We start from the raw sequence: 26918 nt of genomic DNA on the forward strand, positions 1-26918 counted from the left end.
TTGATGACCAGTTCTAACAAGTTGTGTTTGTTTGTTTTAAGAAAACATTCATAGACGTAGAGTGGAGGAATAGATGGATTATATCTCTGATCTTTATTTAGGTTTCTTTATTTGCCTGTTTTGTTTCCATAACAATCTGTTATATTGTGCATATGCTCCTACATCAGCCCATTTCACTCAACACAGCAGAAATACGATCATTGATAATCCCTATTTATATTTGTGGCACATAACCTGTAATTGTTTGGTTTGGCTTTATTCTGTCATAAAAACAAACCACACATAACACACTTGTCTGAAAATTCATAAAAATGGTTAACCCAAAAAAAGATCCGTCATCTGTAGCTGCTGTAATCCTGCAAAAACGGCCAGCAATCGCTGCCTTGCAGTCTGCTTGGAAAGAACCAATGAAATGCCTCCTTGCCCCGCTGCGCGTACTCTACCCCAACCGTGTACGAGCCTGAGCTCAATGCTTTACAACATTACCAACCCTGCCTTTAATAGAACATATTATCGTAATGGTCCTGGCCTGCCCCAAATCATGACAAGGATGCTGTGCATCTACTACATTACAGAAGACATAATGACATGCTATATATATCTATATATATATAGATATATATATATTATATTATATAATATACAATAATACAATATACTCATTATACAAACAGTACTTTCTTACTAAAATACTAAGACCGATAAATTTGCCAGGCCGATATAGCAGTTGCTCATTATTTTTATTGGTGACAAAAAAGGATCCTTATCAAGATACTTGGTTTACGTTATGTGTAAATGTTTTTAAAAAATTACTATTGGCATCAAAAATCCAGTATTGCCACTGTGCAGTATACTGTGTTTAAAAAAGTAATGATTGTCCAAAATACTGGTTGAACCTCCACACTGTCATTTTTTATACTTAGAAGATTTGTTTTTCTTCACAAAGGCCTGATGGAAATTATGATGGTGAAATTTTTGATGTGGCTTAAAGGCCTAAACACTCTTTCTCTTCGCCTTAGAAATGAGCAACCTGCTCTCACTTGTTTTTACATCACACCTGAGTTGATTTGACACCGACATTTGTAGCTGGTTTCTTGTACAAACATTATAAACTTTGAAGAAGTAGTTGGGAAAAGACTAAAGAGCTGCAAAATGGCAAAGCACATGTTCTTAAAACAACAGAAAATCTCACATTAGTGCAGTTTTATTCAATAACAACTAATGATAAGTCAATAAAATAATAAAACCCAATGGAAACAGTTTCGTGGTTCACTTGATTTATTGATATGTAAACTAGTTAATATTGACTCAATATATACTGAATTTGCATTTTCACAGACTTTAAAGTTAATGACATGCTGTTTAAAAATGTGATTGCCCATTTGATTTGTGCCAGATATTGTTACATTGCTAAATTTACCATCAAATGTCATGAATATATTAAAATATTTGATCCTTAAAGCTTTTTTTTAAACAAAATAGTGCTTTTCAGAGTTAGGAAAACAAAAGACATAGAAAGCATTAAAGCTGCATGAAGTAAAAGTTAAAGGCGGGCTGATAAATCCAGGGCCAGGCCAGTTTATCGACCAGTATTAGTTTATTACAATTAAATCAGTATTGACCTTAATGTTGAGCGTTAAACACCAAGAAGTTGCATTACTGACATAGATATGTTTGAGGCCTTAACGCCGTTACCGTGTCTCCGTTACACATTTTGTCCAATAGATAGCATGACAGATTTATTTTTATTATCCATACTAGCTTTGATTTGGTGCAGACTTTGATTTATGACCAAATATCTGCAAAACTAATGACATTCCCATTAGCCTCAGCTGTACTTTGTGTTTTAGCACATGTTCGCAGGCTAACACTAAACTATAGATGTGAATGTGATAAACATGATAAACATTATACCTGCTAAACACATGCATGTTAGCATTTTGATATCATTAGCATTTTGCTCAAAGTACAGCCTCACCGAGCTTGGTCAGATTAAAAAAATTTATTCAAGGCATCTTTATCAAAATGGTTGAATACGTTATGAGTTAAAGTAAAAAAAAAGAAAAAAGAAAGAATAATAATAGCTCATATACATGGATAGATGATTTTATATGGTATAAACCTGTTATTCTAACTTTTTCTTCCACAGTCAACCTCCTTGTATTTACAGTTTAAGATTAAATCTGTGTTCTTTTTAAATCACCAGCTGGTTCTCTATTTATTTTCCCTGCGAGAAGAACTGTTTCTTTCACTGTACACACCACAGGCGCCTCTCCTGCTGTGTCATGCCAGCAGATTTATTTTCAGCCAATTTTCTGAAAGGCAGACTGGAACCTACCATCCTATACATGGGGCAGAGAGAAATGGGGAGTTTGGGAGGGGCTTACAGTTTGGCGGACCTCACAGCTGGTTGGGACGAAAGGAAGCAACCGATGCACCACATCACACTCAGGACACACCCTGCCTACGATACAGTGTAGTACAGTGCAGTGCAGTGGACAAGAGGTGATAGAGAGACGGTGAGAGTTTGCATAACAGGCAGCTACAGCCTGTACAGAGGGAGGGATGGGAATGCTGAATCAGTGAAACTGCATGAAAGCCTGGGAGAGGGTGGAAGAGGGTAAACGGCGGGGGAGAGGGAAGAGAAAGGGTAGGGACAGGGTAGACTGGGTAAGATGTACAGTACGATGCCTCGTCATTCATTTCATCTCTTAATTGTGAATGTGGAGCTGACCATTCACCCTGTTTTACCTTGAGTTAAGAGACTTTAAACAGACTTTTAATCTCAGTGCTGCTTTAGAGTACATTACATTTCTAGGGTTTAAAGCCGGAACTGCCCCTTTACAGTTTCCAGCAAGCCAGAACAGCGAGGTAAGGTTTCACAAATCAATATCTCTGCTTTGTGTTGCAGTTGTTGTCTACAATGTGCCCAGTGACATCCACACTGGAGTAACTGATACCTCCCACTAAGTGAAACAAAAGGGGAAACCAAATATACATGTGCAATTTGATATCATTTGACATTGATGCATACGGAATAAAAAGAGACACAAATAGTGTATGATCAGAGAACATGCAAAGCAATCTGTGCATGTGCTGCTCAAAACAGGATGCAGAATATACAGTAATATAGGAGGACTAAATAAATATTGTTTTTTGTTGCGTACATCCTCAAATGATTGCACCTTCTCTACTGTATCTCTGCCTGCTCTCACTCAGATGGAGGTAGACAAGGTGGTGTGTTTGCCAAGGTTGCCCCGGGTTGCTGTGTGCGGCGGTACACATGGCAACGAGCTGTCTGGGGTGTACTTAGTGAGAGAGCTGCTGAAGGCAGAGAAGAAAGTGATGGAGAAGGAGGAGGAAGAACCCCTGTCAGTGCTGATGGTGCTGTCGAACCCGCGGGCCATGCAGCAGTGCCGCAGATACGTCGACACCGACCTCAACCGCTGCTTCACCCACGCCAAGCTCAAGTAAGGCGAGGAGAGCTGATGATGCTCTTGGTAACGGTTGTGATGATGAGTTGAGCTCACATTGTTTCTCTGTCTCCCAGTGGTCCCATACCAGACGATGCCCCCTATGAGATAATCAGATCCAGGGAACTGAACGCCACGCTGGGTCCAAAAGGAAATCCAGAGGCGGTGGATCTTGTTTGTGACCTCCACAACACCACTGCCAACATGGGCCTGTGCTTCATCGCGTACTCTGACTGTGACTGGATCTGCATGCACATATTTAGACATCTGCAGGCAAGCACAAACAGTTCCCATTCACTCAAGTAAAATCAATTCACCCTGCATGTTTGAGAATTTTTCCAGGTTCGAGAACACTTAAATGGAACAAAGAACTGAGTTTGGTAATGCCAGAAATCTAAAGTTGAGAGTGACATGTCGTTTTCAGAGGCAGATGCCAGATGTACCAATGAGGTACATCCATTTTGATGTCTCCAATAAAGAATCATATTCCCTTGATTCAGTGGGAAAACATGGCTTTGGTAAGTTTTTCATTTTTACTAAAAACATTTGAATGCTGGATAATCTATCATATTTGTCATCTAAAATCCATTTCCTGCAGCCATGGAGATCGGCCCACAGCCCCACGGTGTGGTGAGGTCAAACATCTATACGGCAATGAAAGTTGGTGTGCAGCACATGCTCGATTGGGTCCGTATCTTCAACTCAGGTGCAACTAAAATCAGAATACCAATGAAGTATATTTGACTCCAAAATGTCACAAGTTTTGCAAAATTTGTGCATCTTTTAAGTCCTTCTTGGTCTTGTTTTAAACCCTTCTTTTATTTACAGGTACTATTTTTGAAGGAGGATGTGTGGATGTGTTCACTATGATCAAACACATTGACTACCCAAGAGACAGTGAGACTCGAAACATCACAGCAGCCATTCATCCTCAAGTCCAGGTACATTCTGAAACCTATTTGTGGCATCGAGCTTTTATAAAAGAAGATGCCCTTAAGATTGAAATGCTACTAAGCTGAATTGAGCTGAATTTAAATAAAGATTGAGTTTGAAGTTAGTGCCTGATAATAATGCTTTGTCATCGTCTGTGACTGGTATTGCAGCCTTTCTATAAATAACCAGCATTGTAAATTTCACAATGTAGTTTCTGTTGAAACTTATTTGTTTGGCAGTCATCCTGTGAGTCAGTGACGTTTGAAGTGTCACTGCAGTTCAATAATTTTTTTTTATCAGGACACACAACCATAAAGGACCTTCTGGCCAATACTAACTATGGATTTAAATGGCTGGTTACTTTGTATATCAAACAGAAAACCCTGATCATGTTTTCAAATTGTTTTTTCAGGTTTCATGAAAGTGCAATTCTAAATCGCTGGGGAACTTGTAGTGGTGAATTGGAAAGTTGACAGTATTGTAAACTTTTAGAGGCAATATTAATTTTCACACACACCGTCAGCACTAATGCAAACACAGACTAGCTGTTTCCCCCTGCTTTAAGTCTTTATGCTCAGCTAATCTTCTGCTAGCTCTAGCTTCATATTTAGCATGCAGATATTAGAGTGGCTTCCCATATATATCTGACTGCTCATCTAACTCGAGCAACTTTCCTAAAAAGGTTGTCCTTTGAAAACTGGTCTTTTAATCATTTTGCAGTTTTTATGAACACTGCTTCAACAACTGCAGTATACAGCTGGTTTGGACCTGTTGTTTTCTACCCTGCTGCTTTTAAACCTCACACACAGAAGTGGAGATTGCCTTGCAAATATTTAATCTCACAGGTGTTGCTCATAAACTATCAACCTAATTGGCTGTCTTTCCCCACAGGACCGAGACTTCTGCCTGCTCCACCCTGAAGACCCACTGTTCCAGACTTTCTCAGGCGAAACTCTGAGGTATAAAGGCAATGAACCTCTTTATCCTTTCTTCATCAATGAATGTGCATATTACGAAAAGGGCATCGCTCTCTCCCTGGCAAGGAAAAGGCGTGTTATGATTCCTGCAATCCGGGTGCAGACAGAGCAGCAGCAACAGGCTAACAAACAGGAATTTGCATCAGAAGAAGAGGAGTGAGGATGGACTTAACACACACAACGTGATGAGACTGATGTGACTGAAATAAATTTTACAAAAAGCTTTTATTGAAACAACAGCAGTTGCTTGGAACACGCACGTGTACGCTCGCTTACACTCACACACGATATTTAGGTGTACATTTATTAACTGTTTCAGCTCACAACTGGAGAGTGAACATCACTGTAGATTCACAAAAGCAGTCATACATGGACATTTGTTATATTTACGCTACAGTGAATTCTGGGATAGAACGATTTCTTGATTTAAAAGGCTGAATATGCAAAATACAATCTAATTTACCATAAGCCAGACCATCAGACCACATACAGTGCATAATTTCACAGACATTCTTTAGTTTTATGAAACTGTGAGACTGGTGGTAATTTATACATGTCTGCAAATATATAGCATAGTTTTTCTTTTCTAAATTTATTTTGTTTTGGGACACATCTTCATAAAATAGAAATTCACTATGGACCACTACTGCAATATTCAGGATATGTTCAAAATAATTTAAGTGCAAAGGAACACTGTAGATTACCACAATATGGCCTTTAATTTACATTCATAATGCCTAACAGGGAAACACTGTTTCCATTAATTCCTGTTGAATTGAAATGGTTGTAACAAGTGAATAAAAAATAAATGAACAAACATGAATCAAATAAATAATAACAAACACAACTATATTTACAAAATGAAACCAATGTATATAAGCATGTAAGGGCAACTAAACTAAACAAGAAATGGTTAAAAACCATGACAATGTTTAAAGCATAACTTTTTGATATTTTCTACAAAAGCCTAAAGAATCAGTCAAAATGTTAGTAATGCTTGAAAATAGCAAAGAAAACAATTCATTGGGTAAAGAAATATAAAACAAACACAATCTGACCCTAATAATGGCCATGAATAAACGTCACTTAAGTTAAAAAAAAGGGATGTCAATCTTTTTTGCAAGAACAGAAACGTATATACATAATATTCATTGTCACTCTCAATCATTGATGCCCACTGTCCCAGTCTGTGTTTTGAAGCAGCTAAAGTAAAAGACTTATTGCACAACAGCAAACCTGTCAAAATAAATATATTATGAATGCCTACGCGGTTTTTGTCTTGCTTCAGTGCCAGTACACCTACGTCAGCTGTGTTATTATAAATGTAATTAGGTGTCACCACACGCAACTGTAATTCTGGGTGTGATCAGAGGTGCAATAAAAGAGGTCAGGAAAACAAAAGGTGTGTACCAATGCCATACCACAGACTTAATATAGTATATATTATGTACTACTGTATGTAATAATCTCTAAGCATCAAATAAATCTGACTTTCAAACACTCGTGCCAGTTAAAGAGTTGTTTTAAAATATTTCATAGTTTTTGTTTTTAGAGAAAAATCCCCAGGTGTCCACAATTTGAATACATTTTATCCAGTTGTGAGTATCTTATTCGTTTGCTTTGTACATTACATCGTAGGATATAGTCAACAACAGGAATCCTGCAAATTTAGCATGCATACTAAAAACTGCATACTTTAATCACAATTCCTATTACAATTTGGATTAGATTGATGAAACTCCCAAACACAAATGCCTTTAACTAGACAACGTTGTGTTTCTAAACTGATCTTATTATGCTTCTGCTATTATATTTTTGTATTAGGAACAATGGGAACACAGCAATTAAAACGGACAGGGCAAGAAACTAGCTGCAGATAAGAGAACATATGAAATGTCTGTAATTATTCCTCATTGTTTTAGGAAACTGTGCATGCACAACTACAGTAAAATATAATAAAAAATAGGTCAAAGTTGAACCTGTTTCTGTAATAATTTAATCAGTTGACTTAATTTTCTCTTTCAAATAAATTTGGCTATTATAAGGATTTGTTTAAATCTTGTCTAATCGTGTTGCCTGCTCGTGTTTTTCCTGTCTAATTTATTTTTTAATGATGTTTCTGCATTCCTAAATGTCAGCAATTACTTTGTTTCTTTTCACTTTTTCAATGTGAACGCACTTCTTATTCAGAAACTGGACTTAATGAAGGTGTAATAAGAAACTGGGACAGAGCTAATGCTTTACAGCTTAGTGTTAAGTTATTCTGAAGCAAACATGTGTTCTACTATACACATCTTTCTGGTTGACCTTTTGCAAACCAATTCCCGTAACCCGTAAAGAGATACAAATTTAATCCTTTAACGCAGCAGACAGGGTCATCATTACTATATGCACTTTAATCCATCAGAGGGCAAAACGCACAGATTAACCCACATCACATTCCTTTGAGAACATTATAAAATGCATCTTGGTGACAGAGTGGGGTATGAATTTAAACAGGGCAAAGATCCAGAACTGAATCTCAGTCTATGCCACCCGGTAGGCAGTCATACGGTAGTAGTTCTGACTGTGGCTGCGTGCTGCCCACACCAGCAGCGCAGCGGCCATCATATGGAGCGGGGAGGAAATGAGAGCCAAGTAGAGGGACCATCCCAGAGAGCCATCCACCTTATCAGGCAGCATCGACACCCTGTGGAGCAGGTCCATTCCCGCCAGGTAGCAGCACACTGTGGCTAAGGTGCAGAGGCCTGCAGGGCACAAAGAACAAACTGATTATCAGATGTGCACCATAAATAGTAAGATTAAAGTTAAGGTGTGACCATGTGGCTGCCTGCTGACTTGACTGGCACTGTGGAATAACAACAAGGCTCTGTGCAAACAAATTGATTGTCTAGTTGTTGTAGAATTTGACATTATGTAGCCCACACTTGGCCTCATACTGTTGTTCATGACAAAATACCTACAAAACTAATGACATTCCCATCAACCTCAGTTCTACTTTCTGCTTATTACTTATTTGTAAATGTTAGTAATATGTTTATACCATGTTGAACATTATACCTGCTTAACATCAGCATGTTAGCATTGTTATTTTTGAGCATGATAGCATGCTGACGTTAGCATTTAGCTCAAAGCACAGCGTCAGGTTAAAGCTAGCATGGTTGTAGGAATACAGTTCTCTTAGCTCTTTTAGCAGGTGTGTTCCACCTAATTGATTCAGGGAAAGTACTTTTTTCTCACAGTTTTGATTTTCTGTATGTTAATGCCTGAACGGACTATTTAGTTTAGTTTTGGATGGGTTACATTCTGAACATTACTTTTAGGATTCAAACTGGAACCCCTGTGACTTAAACACCAAAGCAAAGGGATACCTCAAGCTTATTTAAGCTTATTTAACCACTTGGGTCACTTGTATTGTAAAATCTGCCAGTTACTAGCAAGTGGTTTGGTGCAGCTGAACAGGTCTTACCAGCCAGCAGGTGAAGTACTCCTATGCCGAGGGTGGGGGTGAGGCTTCGGCAGAGGCAGGCACAAAACCCAGTCAGGGCTGCCAACACCACCAGACCCAAGGACACCAGTGGCAGCAGAAACTGGCACCTCCACAAGTCTATACACACATGCACACAGACACAGAAACGTATGAGTCCATGGGCAACACAGTTACTAAGTCTTCATTTACTCACCTTCTTATGCATGACAGAAGAAGCAGCCCTGATTGGGGGCAATGTATTATTCAACACCACATATTGGTCATAATTAATGCACTACACAGAGAAGAGGCTAGTTCTTACAGCTTCATTATATCACTTAGAAAGGGGGAAATGTGTTGTGACTGAACTTACATGTGCGCAGCATGTCTTCTCCACTGTTGTGGTTGCCTGGTTCTTTATACTTTGGAGTGAACTGCTGAGGTAGAGTGAAGCTTCGACACTCTAGCATAATCTTGACATCTGAAAAAGGTTATGTACGTTATTTAATTTTTATTTCACTGCAATAGCAACATGCATAAAGGAAACTGTTATTGTTATCTGTTCTGACTGCTAAAATGCTATTTCACTGCAACCAAAACACTTTTTTAATCAGCTAATTGCCATTACATTAAGGTGATCAAATGATTAGTAGATTGGGAGAAATTGAATTGGCAACAATTGTGATAATAGATTAATCCTTTAAGACATTTATTAATATTTTTCAGCTTTTTGGCCTTTATTTGTAGACAGGAAAGGGGTAATAGAGAGGTGGTATGACATGCAGCAAAGGGCCGCGGGTCGGACTTGAACATGGGCCACTGCAGTAAGGACTGAGCCTCAGTATATGGGGCGCACGCTTAAACAGGTGAGCTAACAGGGTGCCCCCTTTAAGTCATTTTTAAAATCAAAAATGTCCTTAATTTACTGGTACCAGCTTCTCAAATGTGAACATTTGCTAGTTTCCCAGTTTACTATGATGATTAAACTTTTTGGGGGTTCGATAAGACAAATAACATCCATTTGAATATGTTTACTTGGGCTTCAGGGAATAATGATGGCCATTTCTCACAATTTTCTAACATTTTATACACTGAACAATAAATTAGTTATAAATAACTGTCAGACCTAATTATAATGCAAGTAATTGTTGGCTACAGCATTACAGTACTCCTATAATTGAATAATACTATCTTGCCCAAGGCATTAGAAAAAATAAAGTCAATTGATAAAACACTGCACTATGAGAATGTTACAAATTAACACAATAGTCTTAAAACTAGATTTTTTTTTTTTTAAATGTTTATTGAGCACCAACCATACAAAGTGTACACAATGTGAAACAGTACTTATAAATATGCAACAGTGCTCACATTTTTTCAGTTTTTCCACACTCCCCCTCACCTCCCCACAGTACACTATCCCTGACCCCTACATGGGATCCCACTCCCTGATGCCCCCCGCTCTTAGATAACAAACACAATACAAAAAAAAAAATGCATTGGTGGTTAGTTACACTGTAAATCCAGAGGACATAAACATTTCACTCATCAGGCATGATATATAGGGAGTCTATGATGGAAAGCAAGGGGTTCCAAGTTTTATCAAATCTCCTCAAAGAGCCTCTAAGGGAGAACCTTAGCCTCTCAAGTTTTAGATTATGTAGGACTTCCTTAATCCATCTGTCATATGATGGAGGTAAGGCCTGCTTCCAGTTAAGTAAGATCAGTCGCCTAGCAAGCAGGGTACAGAAGGCCAAAGAATGTTGTGCTTCAGCTGTTAGGGTGCTGCCATGTGATATACCAAAAAGGGCAGACAAAGGATTTGGGTTAGTTACACAATGGTAGGCTGTGTGAAGAGTGTCAAATATTTTAAACCAAAAGTCTGCTAGCTTTGAACATGACCAAAACATGTGAATGAAGTCTGCAGGAGATTGGTTGCACCTATGACAGACATCTGCAACATTGGGGTAGAACTTAGATAATCTGTGGTTAGTGTAGTAAGTCCTATGTGTTAGTTTACATTGAATCAGTCCGTGCCGTGCGCAGATGAAAGAGTTATGGACTAACTCCAGAATCTGGTTCCATTGGTCTTCCTCAATATGCCCCAAAATCCTGCTCCCATAAATCTCTGGTTTTTGGGGGGAAATTAGAGAGAGTGGAATCAAGGGCTTTAAAGATATAAGAAATAGCCCCTCTCTGATTGGGGTTTACTTTGAGAAGCGTGTCTACCAAAGTCTCTGGGGGGAGATTTGGAAAGTCAGGGTAATTTCTTTGTACAAAATGCCTAATTTGAAAGAAGCGAAAAAGGTGAGCAGAAGGAAGTTGAAATTTGGCTGACAGGTCAGCGAAAGACATGAAGGAGCCATTGTCATAGAGGTCTTTGATAGCCGTGATACCTCTGTCACTCCAGAGGTGAAAGGCAGAATCCATAATAGACGGTTTGAAACTATGACTGTGGGCTATAGGGGCAAGGATAGAGGGATGCTTCAGGCCAAAATGCTTTCTGAATTGCATCCATATTTTAAGCGATTGAATGACTACAGGGTTAACGCTAATGTCAGTAGCTGACATTGGAAGTTGGGAGCATAACCATGACTGTAATGAGGTTTTAGAGGAGGAAAATTCTACTTGGACCCAGGCTGGCTGGTCGGCCGCAGATTCGACTGTCCAGTATAGGAGTTTTTGAATGTTAGCAGCCCAGTAGTAATGTAGAAAATCGGGGAGGGCTAGCCCCCCGGGCCTTTTAGGGAGCTGCAATATGTTTTTCTGCATGCACACTGGTTTATTACCCCAAAGAAAATGAGAGATTCATTTATCTACTTTGGCAAAAAACTTCTTTGAGAGAAGTACAGGGGTATGTTGGAATAGGTAGAGAAACTTTGGGAGGATGGTCATTTTGATTAGGTTGACCCTGCCAGCTAAGGAGAGGGGCAGAGCAGACCATAAAACTAGATTTTGACACAAGGACCCTCTTCCAGACCAGTGCCACAAGATGTGACTCATAGTTGATATTGTGCTTCAGTGGTGCAAAAGAAAGAAAAAGAAATGCAATTAACCAGAGATGGAGTAAACCTGGGGCTTTTGGAGCCCCTGTCTGGTTTGCCTGGTTGGCAAACCAGCCCTGATCATACACTAAACGATTCAGCTTAGTTCTGTGACTAGCTATGATAATACACGAGAGGCACAAAGTGATGCTATCTACAATCCAAGGGTGATACAGCTCCTATCTGTTGGGGGATGAGCCACATCTGGTGGCATCTACCTGTGACCAGGTAGGACTCATAGTTACACAACAGCTACAGTGTGAAACGTCTGAGACAGAAGCTCATGACTCACCTGTGTATAAAAGTGACATACGGTGTCATTGGACAGGTTAGGTCAGTTAACATACCTGGCTCTTTGTACCAGTGTGCGTTGGCAGGAACGAGCACACACCGCCACCAGAGGCCCACAGTCCCGTTGAGGCGGAACAGGGTGTCGCTGTAGGTTTTCTCATCAAACTCCCCGTCCATGAACTCCTCATAGAGGGAACGCAGCTCGGACACGTTGGCCTCTCCGCGCACGGTGGGGCTGCTGTACTGGTACCAGTGTTGCGTCCCGATGGCCACCGAAAGATACACGGTGGCCAGTATGCTCAGCACACAGGCGATGACCAGAGCTGTAGCGTAGCGGTTGTCAACCATTGTTCACCGAGCTGGAGACACGTCAAATGGGATTAAGTTGATGCCAGTGGTCGAGTCCTCGCGCATCAATTTGGTCAATCTGCAATGCTTGTCAAACACTCTTATCCAAGTCACTCTGACATTGTAATGGCTGCAAAGAATTGGCCTTATGTGCAAAAGCTAACAACAGCCTTTTATTTTATTGACCGATACTCATCTCCAGTGCTGTCCTAACAGTCAACGTCAGCAGCCCTGCAGGGCGGCTCAGATGCGCCATCTGTTCCCTTGTCCCACTTCCACAGATGGTGGGTGGCCTGACGCTGCGACAGATAGGCTAGCTAGTTCGCAATAATAATCTTCAGTCTTTACCAAAGAAAGTACAGTAACAGGCATGTATTATAAAATAGTCTAGTAGCCTACGTTCTATCCTGCACCAGCCTGAACATGCAAATTGCATGGTTCTATTTTGGATGACAGGGTGATGCCGGGTGCACCCGGGATGATATGAGTTGTAAACACACTAATCCATGCGTTTTCCTCTTCCGGTTCCGCTGATCAGCAGATATAAAAATAACCTTTTCTTTTCGCCTGTGTCTTTTTATTCCATCGACGTCTGAGAGGGCAGAAAACACAAGACCGTTTTGGGAGCAAAATGAGCAGCAACACAGCAATAGCAAAATAAAATCTTGACAAATTGTTCAAAGAAATAATTAAGATTAAGTTGTTAACCTCAGTTATTCTAAAACATGCTCTGTGATCAGCTAGAGAGGTTCTGCTGTGTGATTAGCTGTGCTTTATAGAACTATTTGTAACGTTTTAAGCTATTTAGGCTATATCAATTAAAGGCTTGGTTAGGCTTTTTCATTATTCGTTCCAGACCTTGGTTAAACAGCTGTAGCCTAGTCTAACTTAGATTGAAGACTACAGACAGAAAGACTACAGTCTTTCTGTCTGTAGTCTTTTTTTAAATAGTTAAAGGTCCAATAGCCTATGTATTAAATCAATAAATGACCACACTATGTCATCAGTTTGTATTCAACTGCCCATTTTGACAGTCGGGTTGCCAGATATACCTGTAAAAACGTAAACCCAGCTCGCTACAGCTGTAGTACAGCCATGGAAGCAGCAAACAAACAACGGGATCAACGGAGATAGATTCTACCCGGCCCAAAAAAATCTCAGCATGTTTCTAACAGTTGCATGGCCAGAAACGTAACAAACCCCGGGTAAATATTGGATATGTATTTGAAAGATGGAGCCAGCTTAGAGCCCAAAAGAACTCTGAGTTGGCTAATTTCTTCCTGAACAGGTAAGCTTCAGGCTTATTTATCACAGCTGGAGACTGGCATTTTATGTCATTTCAACATTTGTGTACTCACATTGAATTATATAGTACCAGAGTCGGTTACCCGCAAAAACAATTGAGACACAGCCAGTAAAGTTATCCCGACTGGTCCTCCTGGCTAACGCCACCATGCTAAAACGCCAAAACTGTTAACGTTACCGGAGGACCAGGCAAGCGGGCCACGGCTGTTTACAATGTGTAGCCTATCAGTGGCTGTAGCCGACAAAACCAGTTATTTTAAGCCGAGAAAGTGTGTCTGTCAGTCGGGTAGAGAGGACAGCGAGATCATTTTATAATTAGTGGTCCAAAGTCCGAGTCTGCAAGAGCTACGCTGAGCAAAGCGCAGCGCAAGCGGCATTTTGCGGCTGGCCGCTCTTGCGCGTGCCGCGGTCAAAGTTCAACATGGTTCAACTTTGACCGAGGCATGCGCAAGAGCAGCCGCGCTGCGCTGTGACGTGTCTGAATAAAAAGAAAAAAAAGTAAACACCGAACACACGTGGATCCACAAACGGAACATGGACGAGAGGTTGATTTTGGCCGCCAGCGATCTCACAGAGCTGTATAGGCTACGACACAACTTTGAGCTCGTACAGAGACCTCGGACGCAAAACTATGCTGTGGAAGCATATTTCACCATAATAAGCATGCCAGCTGTGTAGGTTATTGTAGCCTCTTAATTTAAATCATTCAGGTTGGTTTTAGCTATGTGAAATCAACATATATGTCTCCACTGAAATACAATCCTATGTTACATTTTTTCTCAGTTACTTTGATGCATTTGTCAAATCATAATTGCATTTGCACAACAGTGAGTGCATTTCTTAAAACAATTGGTGTAAACTGCACCGCACAGTGACTGACCTGAAAAATCGTGTATCTTTCTGGAAATCTTTTGTTTATGTCCAAAGCAAGTAACAATGAATCAAACTGACTGTCTGCTTTGTGTTGTTGTCCATATTTAACAGTTCACTCTGTAAGTATAGTCTAATGAACAATGCACAGGAAAGGGAGCACTATTCCCTATGTGACAATGTTACACATTATTGTCATCTCTGATCTGAGAAATACGCCAAAGCAACTGCGAAGAACTGTAGCCTACTGTTGTGAGCTGCGAAAACCAAATACCAAGTTGATTATACAGCTCCATACAGGTATTTGTAGGATATATTTGTATTTTTTATAAAAAAAATAATAATTTATACTCTTTATTGATCCCCAATGGGGAAATTACAATTTATACTCGGTTGTTATTACACAATAATAATATTGTATTTGTATGTTTATATGATGTAAAATATGTTTGGACTGATTGACACAAGTCATGTTAATTTTCATTGAAGTTCACATATGTAGATATATAGGTAGGTATATGGCCTTTACACAGAATAACTACCCATTTCCAAGTGTGTAAGCTCCAGTTTTGGAGGAATTAATTGCACATATGCATTAAACAAAGTGTTTTCCAGAGAATGAATGATGCATGTATGAATGTAGGCTCATATCTTAGCTTTATTATACCCAACTGAAATGACTGCAGACCTCTTAAGTATATAAACATGCAATGACACATAGTGTTGAAATGCAACATTTTATTTAGAAATGAAAATAATCCACACGTCTTCATCTATTTAGAGGAGGAGTGTAAGAAAAGGTGGAAGAACCTAAGGGACAGGTACATAAAGGAGAGGAGACAAAAAAGTGGTGCAGAGGCAGACTTGGAAGTACTTTTCCATACTGTCTTGTCTGGAGCCACACGTCAGGGACAGACAAATAGCCAGACGCTCCGTTGTAGAAATGGGCTTTCGGAATGTTGTTGCATCCGGGGTATCGTAGGCCCTACTCTCGTCAGCAGACTGTCAAATTGCTCCCTGTTGAGCTGAAAGTACCCCTGGAACCGGTCACAGTGAAAGCGGAGCTCCTTCACCAGCCCCCAACTGCTCTCTGGACCTGAGGGTCTCGTGCACCCACACCCTTCTTCTTGCTGCCTTCCTCCGTCTTCTCCTCACAACCAGGACAAGTTCCAAGGTTTTCTTTTGTTTCAAAGACAGAAACATCGTCTCCACCAAATCACTACTGTGTATCCACAATGTCGCATGTAGCCGACTGCACGTCCGATGTAAACACCGGACGCAGACGTGACGTGCATTCAAATATTGGCGCATGTATGACGTAAATTTGCGCTGAGCCCGGCAGCAAGCACAACAAATATAGTTGGGAATAGGACAACCTAGCGGCGAGCGCAGCGCATGCCGCGTACAATGTGAATGGCCCTTAAAACTCCGACTACAGCCTAAACCGTACATGGTGGGGGGGTTGCCATTTTCAGGACTGGTCCGAAACTCCGCAAGGACCTCAGGCGCAACAATTGACCCACTTACGCCACTAGGTGGCGCTATAGCAGAAAAAACGCGTTTGTTCCAATACATCCATGGTTTGGCCCTATAACTCCCACACCGTACACCAGACATTTAAAAACCATGTATCCACGTGTTCCCTGGATCCAACTGAATCACGTGATATAGGCCACGCCCATTTCCGCCTAAACTTTTATGCGTGAAAAATCCCGATTTATCAAAAAACAACTTTTTCGAACTCCTTCTAGACCGTGCGACCGATCGGCACGAAATTTTGCAGGTAGCATCTCCAGATGGGCCTGACAAAAAGTTAATAAAAAGAATTTTGATAGGATAAAAATTGCGCATATTACGCACAAACAAATTTGTGTAGCTAACTATGAAAACACCAACTTTGCCATATCACGGCCAAAATAAATGACATCAACACCAAACTTTAGATTCTTGTTTGCCGGGACCCTCTGAAGGTCACCCACGTGGTTTACAAAAATTGGCCACTAGGGGGCGGTACAAGTACAAAAAGTTTATATCTCATGAACGGCTCATCTGATTTGAGGCCAACCCTAGAGTGGGGTACTGAGGGGTCAAAGTGGGCGTGGCCTATGGGACCCAAGTCTAGATTCACCACTTACACTAATGTGAACAACTTTAAATTTACAGGGTAGATGGACAATGGGCCATGGACCACACCTACCAAATTTTTACATCCACGTGTTCCTTGAATCAAGCTGAATCACATGATATAGGCCACGCCCATTTCCGCTTAAAAGTTTTTTCGCAATATCGTGCAATGCGCAAAACCAACTTTTTGGAACTCGTCATAGGCCGTGCGACGAATCAGCACGAAACCTGGTACGTAGCTTCGCCAGACGGACCTGACCAAAAGTTACTCAAGGAATTTTGCTACGTTAAAGGGGTGAAAGAATGCAAAACCGATTTTACCTTGTCATAGTTGAATAACGACAGTTCGGTGGGTAAATAGGACATAGCTCAAAATCCCATTGATACCATGGATGTATTAAGAGAACTGGATACAGTGTTTGGCGGGAAGCCCCGTACATTCCAATGAGAGTGCTCAAAAGCTATGTCTGTAGTAACGTTATGTAGCTAGGCATATAACTAGCTATGTATAGATCTTAATACAGCCATGCTAGCTACCCCTGATGTTAGCAACTAGCTAGCTAGCCGATAGCCCACCAGTTTGGGTAACGCTAATGACGTTACATCCACGTAGCTAACAGGCTTTACAGCATAGCATAGCATGGACGTATTCATAGAACACATGGTGAATTACAATCATTAGCTATATCCATTATTACAGCTAGCTAAATTAAGGTGACCAGATTTCTGAGACAAAATCCGGGGACATTTTCAGCTCAGAAGCATAAATACCTCCAAAAAGGTAATGTTTTTATCTTTGTAAAACTTAAAACGGGGACACTGCCCCAGGGGGGGGGGGTCACATGGGCATCCTCCCCTGTAAGAAAATTTTGTCTATTTTAACATTTAAATGCATCAATCTAGTGCACTTCGAAAAGAGGTTAGACTTGATTATTCTTATCTATGAATGGAAATATTTGTGCTGTAGCCTGAACTATTTTGCACTTCAGAATTTTAACCATGCACACACAGGTTGAATATATTTTTTCTTCATATTTTTGCATTAAATATAATTTCATATTTGTAAGTGGGATTTAAATATATATATATATATATATATATATATATATATATAGATGTTTCTTTCGCTATGCAAAGTCTATGTGAAAAGTCTTTCTGGGCCATGGGGTGCAGTACCACCGTTATCCGCTAAGCCCATGGTGGCTTTTAGGGCATTTTCACACATGAAAGTCCGAACCAAGGTCCGGACCAAGGTTCATGTTTTTGTTACATTATATACATTTGATCCGGTAAGTTTTGGTTTCACACTGCAGTTATGCAAGCGCACTAAAGATCTATACGTGACAAAACTACGTCCTGTCGTCATCACATACGTGAGCTGCGTCTCCAGATACTTATAATTGATTGGTTTGTAGACGGGCTTCCTCGTCCTCTCGTATCCTCTCTCTGTGTCGGAGTTTTTTCAACTGACTGCTGCTCTCCTCTACTGCCGTGGCTCTTTTTGTTTTGTTGTGATGTTGAGAAGCAAGACATGGGAACTTTCTTTCTGGAGAATTTATTCAGAGACAAATGGAAACCTACACTGTACGTTTACTACCACTTAACAAATAAACTGCTGATGTATTCTCAGCTCTGATAGCCGACAGCTGTCTGCTCTGAGCACATTCACCGTCACTCTCTCATGTAGCCTATGGAGGTTGCCGCTTTCTCGTCAGACTGTGTGGAGCTCCTAGCTTAAGTCCGACACGTCTTACCAAATTTGCAATTAGTCATAAATTTTCGTAAAACAGCCCATATTTGAGCTTTATATAGTTGATTTATTGCTTAAAAAAGTCTCAGAAGTGAATTTAATAACGAAATAGCCCGACAAACAATGTATAACTTTGCAGTGTCTGAAATATGAGACCTGCTGTCCAGTGTTGCCAACTCTTTTCCAATGAAAGTTGTTAGCACCAGCTCCAAAAGTCGCTAAAAGTCGCTAGATGACGTCATACGGCCATTTGTTGGATAACTAGGCCGATTTTAGCCCCGATTCACCCCTTCCAACAATCTTAAGGATGCTCCGATTATCGTAAAATAATCTGATCAGATATTCCTGCCGTGTGTGGTGTGTTAAGACTGCTCTCGTCTGCTCGGAAGGACGTCGGGACCGCTCCGATCTCAAATCGGGGATATCCAACATGTTGGATTTTTTTTGGCCCGATTTCTCCTCGTGTGTGGTGTCCCCCGGGGACAAACGAGCACACAGCCTGTGGACTGTGGCGTGTAGCCAATCAGAAAGCGAGGTGACAAGGCGGCGAGGAAAGCACCCGGAAACAAAATCAAAACAGCCGGCGGCATGGCGCACCAGAAAGTCCGGTGGACGTCGGAGATGGAGGACCAACTCGTCGACCTGTGATAACGTTTTTATCACAGGTAAAAACAAACTACAAACTATCGCCACTGCATCCTCTTCGTCCGCCATGATTGTTTACTCTGAAGTCACGTTTGATCTCGAGGGATTTTGCGAGATTTCCCGTCTGACCTGTGAATGCTTGGGAGTCAAATCGATTTGTGTGTGATGTGTTGATTTTGCCGTGTGCTGCGCACCACACACTGTATGACCAAAACTGTTAGACCCGTGATTTTTTATCGCCGTGTGTGGAGTCTCTCAGGATTGGAAAATCGGCCGACAATTTTAAAATCGTCCCGTGTGAACCAGGCTTTAGTGGTTGTGTCAGCAAGGTAGATAGAAAGAAATAGAACTCTTTAGCCAAATAATCACAAATTCAATATAGGAATTTATTTTACCTTATAATTATTACTTAGGTAGCCTATCTTTGAAGTAAAAAAAAAATGAAATTCTACAAAGGGAGGGAAAAAGATCGATAAAGAATTCTCAAAGAAGGCTGGCTTGCCCAGGTCCAGGCCAGCTCAGCGGCGTCTTTCTCCCGTCGCGTCCCGCTGTCTCTCCTACCTACATCGGCCCCCACACACCCTGTCCCCTTCCCCTTCTAACTAACTACCTGCACACTGTGCGCTCCGCTGCTCCTCAGTCACAGAACAGAAGACTGTTTTGGCGGCTACAGGAGAGAAATACCTTGCGTGCTCGCTGGACAATACTGACGACTTTTCTATAGAAAGTCGCCAGATTTGTTGCTAGTCACTTTTTTGAAAAAAAGTCGCTAAGTGGGTCTGAAAAGTCGCTAAATCTAGTGACAAAGTCGCTAAGTTGGCAATACTGCTGCTGTCTCGTCTCCAATGTGTTTCTATGGGGTTCGCTCAAACCAATCAGCACGCAGCTCATCTAAATATTTATGAGCATTCCAAATTTGGAAGAAAAGCTCTTCTTCCAAATAGAGCCATATTCACAGGGTAGTTAAGAGCCTAATAAAATAGCATTTGGGTAATTTTCAGCCCAACCAATGTTACATACCCTAGTAGGAGACCATAAGGAACAGTGTAAAATACCCTAATCATTCTATCACCCCTTTAAAGTATGCGCATTTGACGACCAAACAAATTTTCCTAGCTATCTACCACACACATATCATATCTCGGCCAAATTAAATGTTATCAGCAAAGAAGTTGAGGTCATTGTTCAACATCCCACTACGATGCTCTGTGCCAAATATGGCGAAGATCGGCCTTTAGGGGAAGCTATAAGCAACGTTTATTTGTTATTGTTATAACTCAATGCATTTAAATGGGATTTTTGCAATTGCAATATCTCTGCCACAGTAAATGCAATCAACACGAAACTTGTGCTCGTTCGGCATGCTGCTCTGAGGCTCTGTACCAAATTTGGCGAATATTGGCCATTAGGGGGTGCTATAATCAACGTAGACGAGTTTTGGCCCCTTTACTCAATCAATGTTAATGGCATATTTTCAATGGGAATGTACCACAGACCTTGCAGCTCACACTTAATTTCCCACGAAGCACCCACGGAGGAAAACATAAATCGGCACCTATGACGCCATTTGCAACAACTTGACCACCTCCCCTGCTCCTTCAACAACCACACCTGCCTCCCCCCTCTCCGTTACTCTCTCATTTCTCTCTGCTGTCTCCTGCGGTCAGGGGGATTAAGAAGATTGTTTATTGTAGAGAATTGTTAAAGGTAGTCTGTATATATGCATGAACTGTTGACCGCTACATTTGCAACGGCAACGTACCGCAGACGTCGCGGCTCGTGCCTCTCGATATTTACCGACGTTTGCCTCCCCGCTGCCTGGCTTCGGGTTCCGCTTTCGCACGCTCCCCAGGGCGTCGGGGGTGACTGACGTGGGTGGCTTGGGCCCCATCACAACTGCTTGCAGTTCTAGTTTAATTTATAATTTATACTCTTTATTGATCCACAATGGGGAAATTACACACTACACACAGGCCTCGACACACCCACAGGTAATTTGGTGTGCCCAGAAGGTGAACTGGCATCTCTCCACCTCTGTGCCTCCATCCGTACAGGGACTTGAACCAGCAACCCTCTGGTTCCCAACCCAATTCCCTACGGACTGAGCTACTTTAGTGGTTGCTGTAATTTTCATTTTACTTATTTTTAGGGCTTGAGCACTGAAAGTGCGAAGGAACCTATTGTTTTTGGTCAGATTATTAGGGCCCAAGCATGAAAGTGCAAGGCCCCAACGGTGCCTTGCACTGAAAATGCGAAGGAACCTATTGTTTTTGGTCAGATTATTATTATTAGGGCAGGTCTTATAGGCAGGTATTATATCTTTGCAGGTAGTATCTGTTGACCCTCATGACGAAAAGTTATCCAGAGAATTTTGATAGTTGAAAAGCACCCTATGCTTAAGCCACGCCCCCTTTCATAATTGGTGACCCCTTTAATGTAGAGGCTTATGTGAGGTATCAATGAACTCAGCAGAGACTTCCTTTTTTTATTAGTAAAGGTTTGCCCTGACCCCTATGCTTAGGCCACGCCCCCTTTCACAGCTAATTAACTGTATGACGTAGAGTCTTGTGTGAGGTATCATTGAACTCAGTAGGGAGTTCCCTTCTCATTGGTGACGATTTGCAGTGTCTGAGTGCCACGCAAATGCACGGTTGCAAGGAGCGATGTCCGCCAGTAACCCCGACACACGCACAGGCGTGAGGGCCTGTCCATCGCTGCTTGCAGCTTTAATTCATTGTTGAAATGGAGGCTCAGGCTGGTGTCCCGGGACCGATGACAGTGGTGGAATGTACAAATACAAATACTTTGTTATTGTACTTAAGTACATTTTTCACGTATCTGTACTTTACTTAAGTACAATCAATAGTGCATACTTTTGACTTTTACTTCGTTATATTTTGCAGCAATTATCTATACTTTCTACTCCACTACATTTCTACAATGTTCAGTTACATTTTCGTTACATTTTCTGATCAGTTTTTTCCCGTGCCAAAACGTCTTCCTGACCGTCACACGTTTGCAGTCCGCAGGGAAGCCTTCAGCAGCGGCTATCCAGCTCCCGGTGCCGCTCCCGATATTACGAATCCCACTATGGCCACGCCAAGACCCGCCCTTCAATAGCATTTATTGGCCAGGCGCGTAGCGCTCCCGGTACTACCGCTGCTCCTGTTACTGCTGCTGCTCCCGATACTTTGCTGGGTCATATGTGAAGCATCCGTTCACATAGGGTTAATATACAACCCATATATTTATCTTAAAAACGCTCCCGGTCCTCCTCCTCAGCTGTGAAGCCACGTACTTGTTGTCCAAGCCCGTGTGTTCTTGATAAATAAATGTGTGCAGCATTCACTGTCCCTTGGGAAATAATGCAAAGTCGAGCTTCATGCAGATCACCCTGATAGATAACCAGAATTGTATGTCAGAATGTAAACTGGGCCACAGATGGTAAGCACAATTAAATTAACCTAAAACTAACTGAATTAAAATGCCACAGCCCATACTGTTTTTTTTTTTTTTTTTAATTATTAGAATATAGACATTAAAGCAGCCATATTATGCTCATTTTCAGGTTCATAATTGTATTTTAAGGTTGTACCAGAATAAGTTTACATGGTTTAATTTTCAAAAAAACACCATATTTGTGTTCTACTGCAGTGCTCTCTCTCACTGCTGCAGATCCTCTTTTCAGCTGGTCTCTGTTTTAGCTACAGAGTGAGACCTCTTTTCTTCTTCTTCTTCTTCTTCTGTACTATCTTTGATTGCACTGCATATGCCCAGTAGCTCAGATGTAGATCATGTCAGCTAGCTAGTTCCATAGACAGTAAAAGAAAGGCTGTTTCTACAACTTCGGTCAGTTACAAGGCAGGATTAGCTGGGAGACTTCTAAATGAGGGCGCACATGTAAGTAGTTCTTTTGTAGATTATGGTGAACTTGTGTGTGTTGTAGCAGTGCTTTGCTATTGAGAACGAGGTAGCATGCTAGCGTTAGCATGCTAGCGTTAGCCATAGCGTTAGCATACTAACACTACGAGCTAATGGTTGCGGTTAGCCTGCTCGTTTCGGCTTGTGACGTCAGAAGCCGTGCCGATTTTGAACAGCTCACCCAGAGACTGAAGGCAGGACACATTCAGAAACTGTATCTCACTCTAAACAGCATGGGTGGATTTTTTTCAAAGTTTGTATGTGTGTGGAAGCACCAGAGACACAAAATAACACCCCAAATCCCAGAAAAAGTGATTTTTTCATAATATGGGCACTTTAAGAGAATAAATCGTTATGCAAGTACTTTTACTTTTAATACTTAAAGTACATTTAAAATCAGGTACTTTTTACTTTTCCTTAAGTAGGGTTTTCATTGTTGTACTTTTACTTTTACTAAAGTAAATATATCTCTGGTTATTTGTACTTCTACTTAAGTACCGAGATTCAGTACTTCCTCCACCACTGCCCGATGAACACGTAGCTAAAAAGCAAAAATGTTTCTGCAGGTACCGGGAGGACTGGGTAGGGAAATACCCCTGGATTACTGCAGTTTTACGTGATGCAAACAAAGTGTTTTGCAATGTATGTAGGAAGGTTTGGTATTTCACACGGGGGGGAGTCAGACGTCAGGCTGTATGCTAGCAGCAAACTACATGTAACTATAACAGCACAACTGTACAGACCAACATTTTGTGTTTGTTTTATTTGTTTCATAATGACACTTGAGTTCATGATTTTAATGATTTTTTATTTGTATTTTAGGGTTTACATGACAGACAGTTGAATTCCTGAATAAAAATAAAAAATCATTTTGGTGCAGAGTTTTGAAATTCATGTTACCCCCCCCCCCCGTCTCGTCCCCGTCTTGTCTCAAATTTTACCCATTCTCATCTGGTCACCCTAGAACTATATGAAGCAGGTAATTTAAAAAAAAATCCGGCTCCTCTGGCACCAACTACAGCCTGTAGTTCGATTTGCAAAAATCCATAGCTCCCTGCTCAGATGCACCAATCAGGGCCAGGGGGGGGGGGGTGTCTAACTGCATGTCAATCACTGCTCATGCACATGCATTAGGCTCGTTCGAGATGAGCCAGGTCTGCGCAGAATCTATCACCGGCGATCGCCGCTTGCTCTGATGTCATGCACACGTGTGCAACGATAACCTCACTGAGACTCTGAGACACAGGCAGCGCAGTTGCTTTTCACTGACTGCAAGACCCAGGCGGACCCAGGGCATGCTGGGAAATGCCGGCCTCTCAGCTGATCTAACAGGTGATTGGGTCAGAATCGACTCGACATGATGATGTTTTACATAAACTTTCTTTTATTTTGAATTGGAGGGGTTTTAACTGCTATTTGTCTGATTTAAAGGCTTATTCTGTAAACCACATGTTGTGTAGAAATCAGAGAGACTAAATCTGTTCAGATTACGGATCATCTACAGTGTGTTGTTAATTAAAACCAGCAACAGATCGCATGTAGAGCATTTTGAGAGCTACTCTGTCATAATTAAAACAACTGGAGACTGTGTACAAGATGATATATGGGTCTGATACCATTTCATTAAATCGGAATCGGACCAGTGTTTCTGTGACTTCCTGTTCAGCCTGAAGGCTGCTGGAAACAGAAACTGTCCGACTTGACAGCGGATTTTTTTCACCGCCCCCTGCTGCTGCCGCCTGCTCTCGTCCACTTTACAGGCGAGGCGTAGTTCATCTCGAACAAGCCTATTAATTCTCCCTTGTGGGGGGAGGGGCTTAGGAGACCATTTGAGCTTTAGTGCTAAGGGGGGAGGGACTGAGAAGTTGTCTATGTTCAATTTTTTTGGCTAAGTACTGGATCTTCGCAATCCTACCTACAGCAACTTTAATTGATAGGACAGCTAGGTGAGAAAGGGGAGAGAGAGGGGGAAGACATACAGGAAATCGTCACAGACTCGAATCCTGGAGCTCTGGTCGAGGCATAAGCCTCGAAGTATATGTGCGCCTATTCTACCCACTGAGCCAACCTGGCCACCGGTTGCTTTAATTTTAAGCTAAGAAAGTGTGTCTGTCTGAAGTAGTGGTGTTTTTAGCAGTTGATGCCGTAATTTTACACCAAGAAAGTGTGTCTGTCAGTCGGTTAGAGAGGATGGCGAGTAGCATTTGTTGCATTAAATTTAAGCGGAGATAAGGTGCTTATCAGTCAGGAACAGAGCTCCGCGTGAGCATGGGCTTTTATGATTGTCAACATAGCCAGCATTTAACTTAGCTAGTCCGCTGATCAACATTGTTGGATGCTGTGTTCTCAACCTGGCAATCACTGTAAACTTCGAGTCTGGGGAGGAGGGAGCAGGGGAGATGACTCTCTCCAGTATTGAATTTGGAATGCAGTAACTATTTAAACGCTAGCTGACCCTGGTTGGACCTTATATTTTATATAAATAGCATTTTCCAACACAAATGTCTCAATGCTGTTTCAAAACCTTCTTTACACTGCCAGGAATAACATTCTGGTGAGGAAATAGTGAATCCCTTGCCTGTTTATTTTGTTGTTCTAAGTAAAAAGAAAAAAAAAAATCTGAATTAAGCCAATTAAAACCTCCCATGTGTGATTTTTGACTGCAGAATTCTCCCAGGTTGCTAAAACTCATATTTCTGATAAGTGTCACTTGGTCTGGTATGGCTAATGTTAGCAAAGCCTGCATAGGCCTATTGCGGTATCGAGCCAGCTCGTTGGGTTTATGACCTATATCTACTTGTGCTACTGCTACGTTATTCTTTAGCATGATGTCACATAGACTCGCTTTAAGTTGGTGCTGTAACACAAATTTGTGACATGTCACCTTTGACTGTTGTATTGAATCTCTTTAGGATATTTTGGTTCCTTTTTTTTTTTTTTTTTGAAAAGTAGTTGGAAAATGGGTTTTGGATTTTTTAAGGTTGTTTTGTGGGTGGAAGGAACAGTTACAGTTTAGTATATGGTTAAGATTTTTTGAGCAGGTGTAGTCGCTGTTCAAAAATAATAGTCAAGATTGTAAGGACTAAAGATGTGGTACGCCATAATACTAACCCAAAGTCTTTGTTTTCTTACTAAAAATGTATGTCTTGCTAAGACTTAGCTCATAAACTACCTTACAAGCATTTGTGTCACAAATTCACAAGTAATCTGCACCTTTATTTCTAACGATAACAGAAGTGGCTTCTTTGCCAACTTTGTCTTTGTCATCATGCCCTGATAAACTTTCTCTTTACTCAAATACATTGCAAAACATCACACAAGAGACAATTTATTTTCTTCTTTGTATTGTGATCATTGTACAGTTTATCAGAAATTGTACAAACTACAAGAAATCCACAGACTACAGATATGCATGATTACATAAATACACTTTGTATAAATAAGAACATTGACAGTGCATTGTTTTGTATATATATATATATATATATATATATATATATATCATGTACACCATATGATAATACTTGTACTTGTTTAGTTTTTGCAGTGACTAAACAGGACAGCATTAGTAACTGTCTCTAAGTTAAATATTGCTATATCACTGTTTTTGACATCCCAGGGCTTAATTAAAAACAAAGTTACATTTTATAGTCAATTTATCCAAAGCTGGAAATTAAATTGGAAATCAACACGGATGCTATTGCTTGCTTTACAGTAGCCATGACAACAATACCAGGCAGGATGCAGTGACGAGACTGATTTTGTGGC

At 41.0% G+C, this 26918-nt stretch overlaps 2 protein-coding genes and 1 long non-coding RNA gene across 5 annotated transcripts; 1 reads left to right on the plus strand and 2 right to left on the minus strand.

Annotated features, from left to right (window-relative positions):
• The first annotated feature begins 2424 nt into the window (after window positions 1-2424).
• On the plus strand, window positions 2425-6001 carry LOC116049044 (N-acyl-aromatic-L-amino acid amidohydrolase (carboxylate-forming) B-like). Of its 2 annotated transcripts, none has more exons than XM_035994105.1 (7): window positions 2425-2519; window positions 3220-3470; window positions 3551-3746; window positions 3898-3991; window positions 4072-4179; window positions 4302-4414; window positions 5298-6001. In XM_035994105.1, exons 2-7 carry the CDS (start codon window positions 3220-3222, stop codon window positions 5541-5543), a joined length of 1008 nt encoding a protein of 335 aa, XP_035849998.1. In that variant the 5' UTR covers window positions 2425-2519; the 3' UTR covers window positions 5544-6001. The 2 variants fall into 2 exon arrangements, with proteins under 2 accessions (XP_035849998.1, XP_031154293.1); XM_031298433.2 differs by having other exon boundaries at window positions 2443-2871.
• Window positions 5590-13042, minus strand: LOC116049050 (claudin domain-containing protein 1-like). 2 transcript variants are annotated; one of them, XR_004895577.1, is made up of 5 exons: window positions 12244-13042; window positions 9226-9333; window positions 8853-8990; window positions 7658-8130; window positions 5590-7581 (listed from the first exon to the last, which is right to left on the minus strand). XR_004895577.1 is itself a non-coding variant. In XM_031298440.2 (4 exons), exons 1-4 carry the CDS (start codon window positions 12533-12535, stop codon window positions 7910-7912), a joined length of 759 nt encoding a protein of 252 aa, XP_031154300.1. In that variant the 5' UTR covers window positions 12536-13042; the 3' UTR covers window positions 5590-7909. The 2 variants fall into 2 exon arrangements, 1 of the variants encoding a protein (XP_031154300.1); XM_031298440.2 differs by having other exon boundaries at window positions 5590-8130.
• On the minus strand, window positions 5590-16418 carry LOC116049060. The gene is made up of 3 exons (XR_004104801.2): window positions 16405-16418; window positions 13090-13094; window positions 5590-6810 (listed from the first exon to the last, which is right to left on the minus strand). It is a non-coding gene; the product is annotated as an uncharacterized LOC116049060 (long non-coding RNA).
• Window positions 16419-26918: the final 10500 nt, after the last annotated feature.

The sequence above is a fragment of the Sander lucioperca genome, chromosome 17 (genome assembly GCF_008315115.2).
Source record: "Sander lucioperca isolate FBNREF2018 chromosome 17, SLUC_FBN_1.2, whole genome shotgun sequence".
NCBI lineage: Eukaryota > Metazoa > Chordata > Actinopteri > Perciformes > Percidae > Sander > Sander lucioperca.

What these genes read in the sequence shown, in the direction of transcription:
- LOC116049044 (XM_035994105.1), top strand. Translation starts at nt 3,220, where the DNA reads ATGGAGGTAGACAAGGTGGTGTGTTTGCCAAGGTTGCCCCGGGTTGCT. An exon ending in ACATATTTAGACATCTGCAG is followed by an intron (nt 3,747 to 3,897) that starts GCAAGCACAAAC and finishes TGTCGTTTTCAG; the next exon opens with AGGCAGATGCCAGATGTACC. An exon ending in CCATTCATCCTCAAGTCCAG is followed by an intron (nt 4,415 to 5,297) that starts GTACATTCTGAA and finishes CTTTCCCCACAG; the next exon opens with GACCGAGACTTCTGCCTGCT.
- LOC116049050 (XM_031298440.2), bottom strand. Translation starts at nt 12,535, where the DNA reads ATGGTTGACAACCGCTACGCTACAGCTCTGGTCATCGCCTGTGTGCTG. An exon ending in AGAAGACATGCTGCGCACAT is followed by an intron (nt 8,991 to 9,225) that starts GTAAGTTCAGTC and finishes ATGTGTGTATAG; the next exon opens with ACTTGTGGAGGTGCCAGTTT. An exon ending in AGTACTTCACCTGCTGGCTG is followed by an intron (nt 8,131 to 8,852) that starts GTAAGACCTGTT and finishes TGTGCCCTGCAG; the next exon opens with GCCTCTGCACCTTAGCCACA.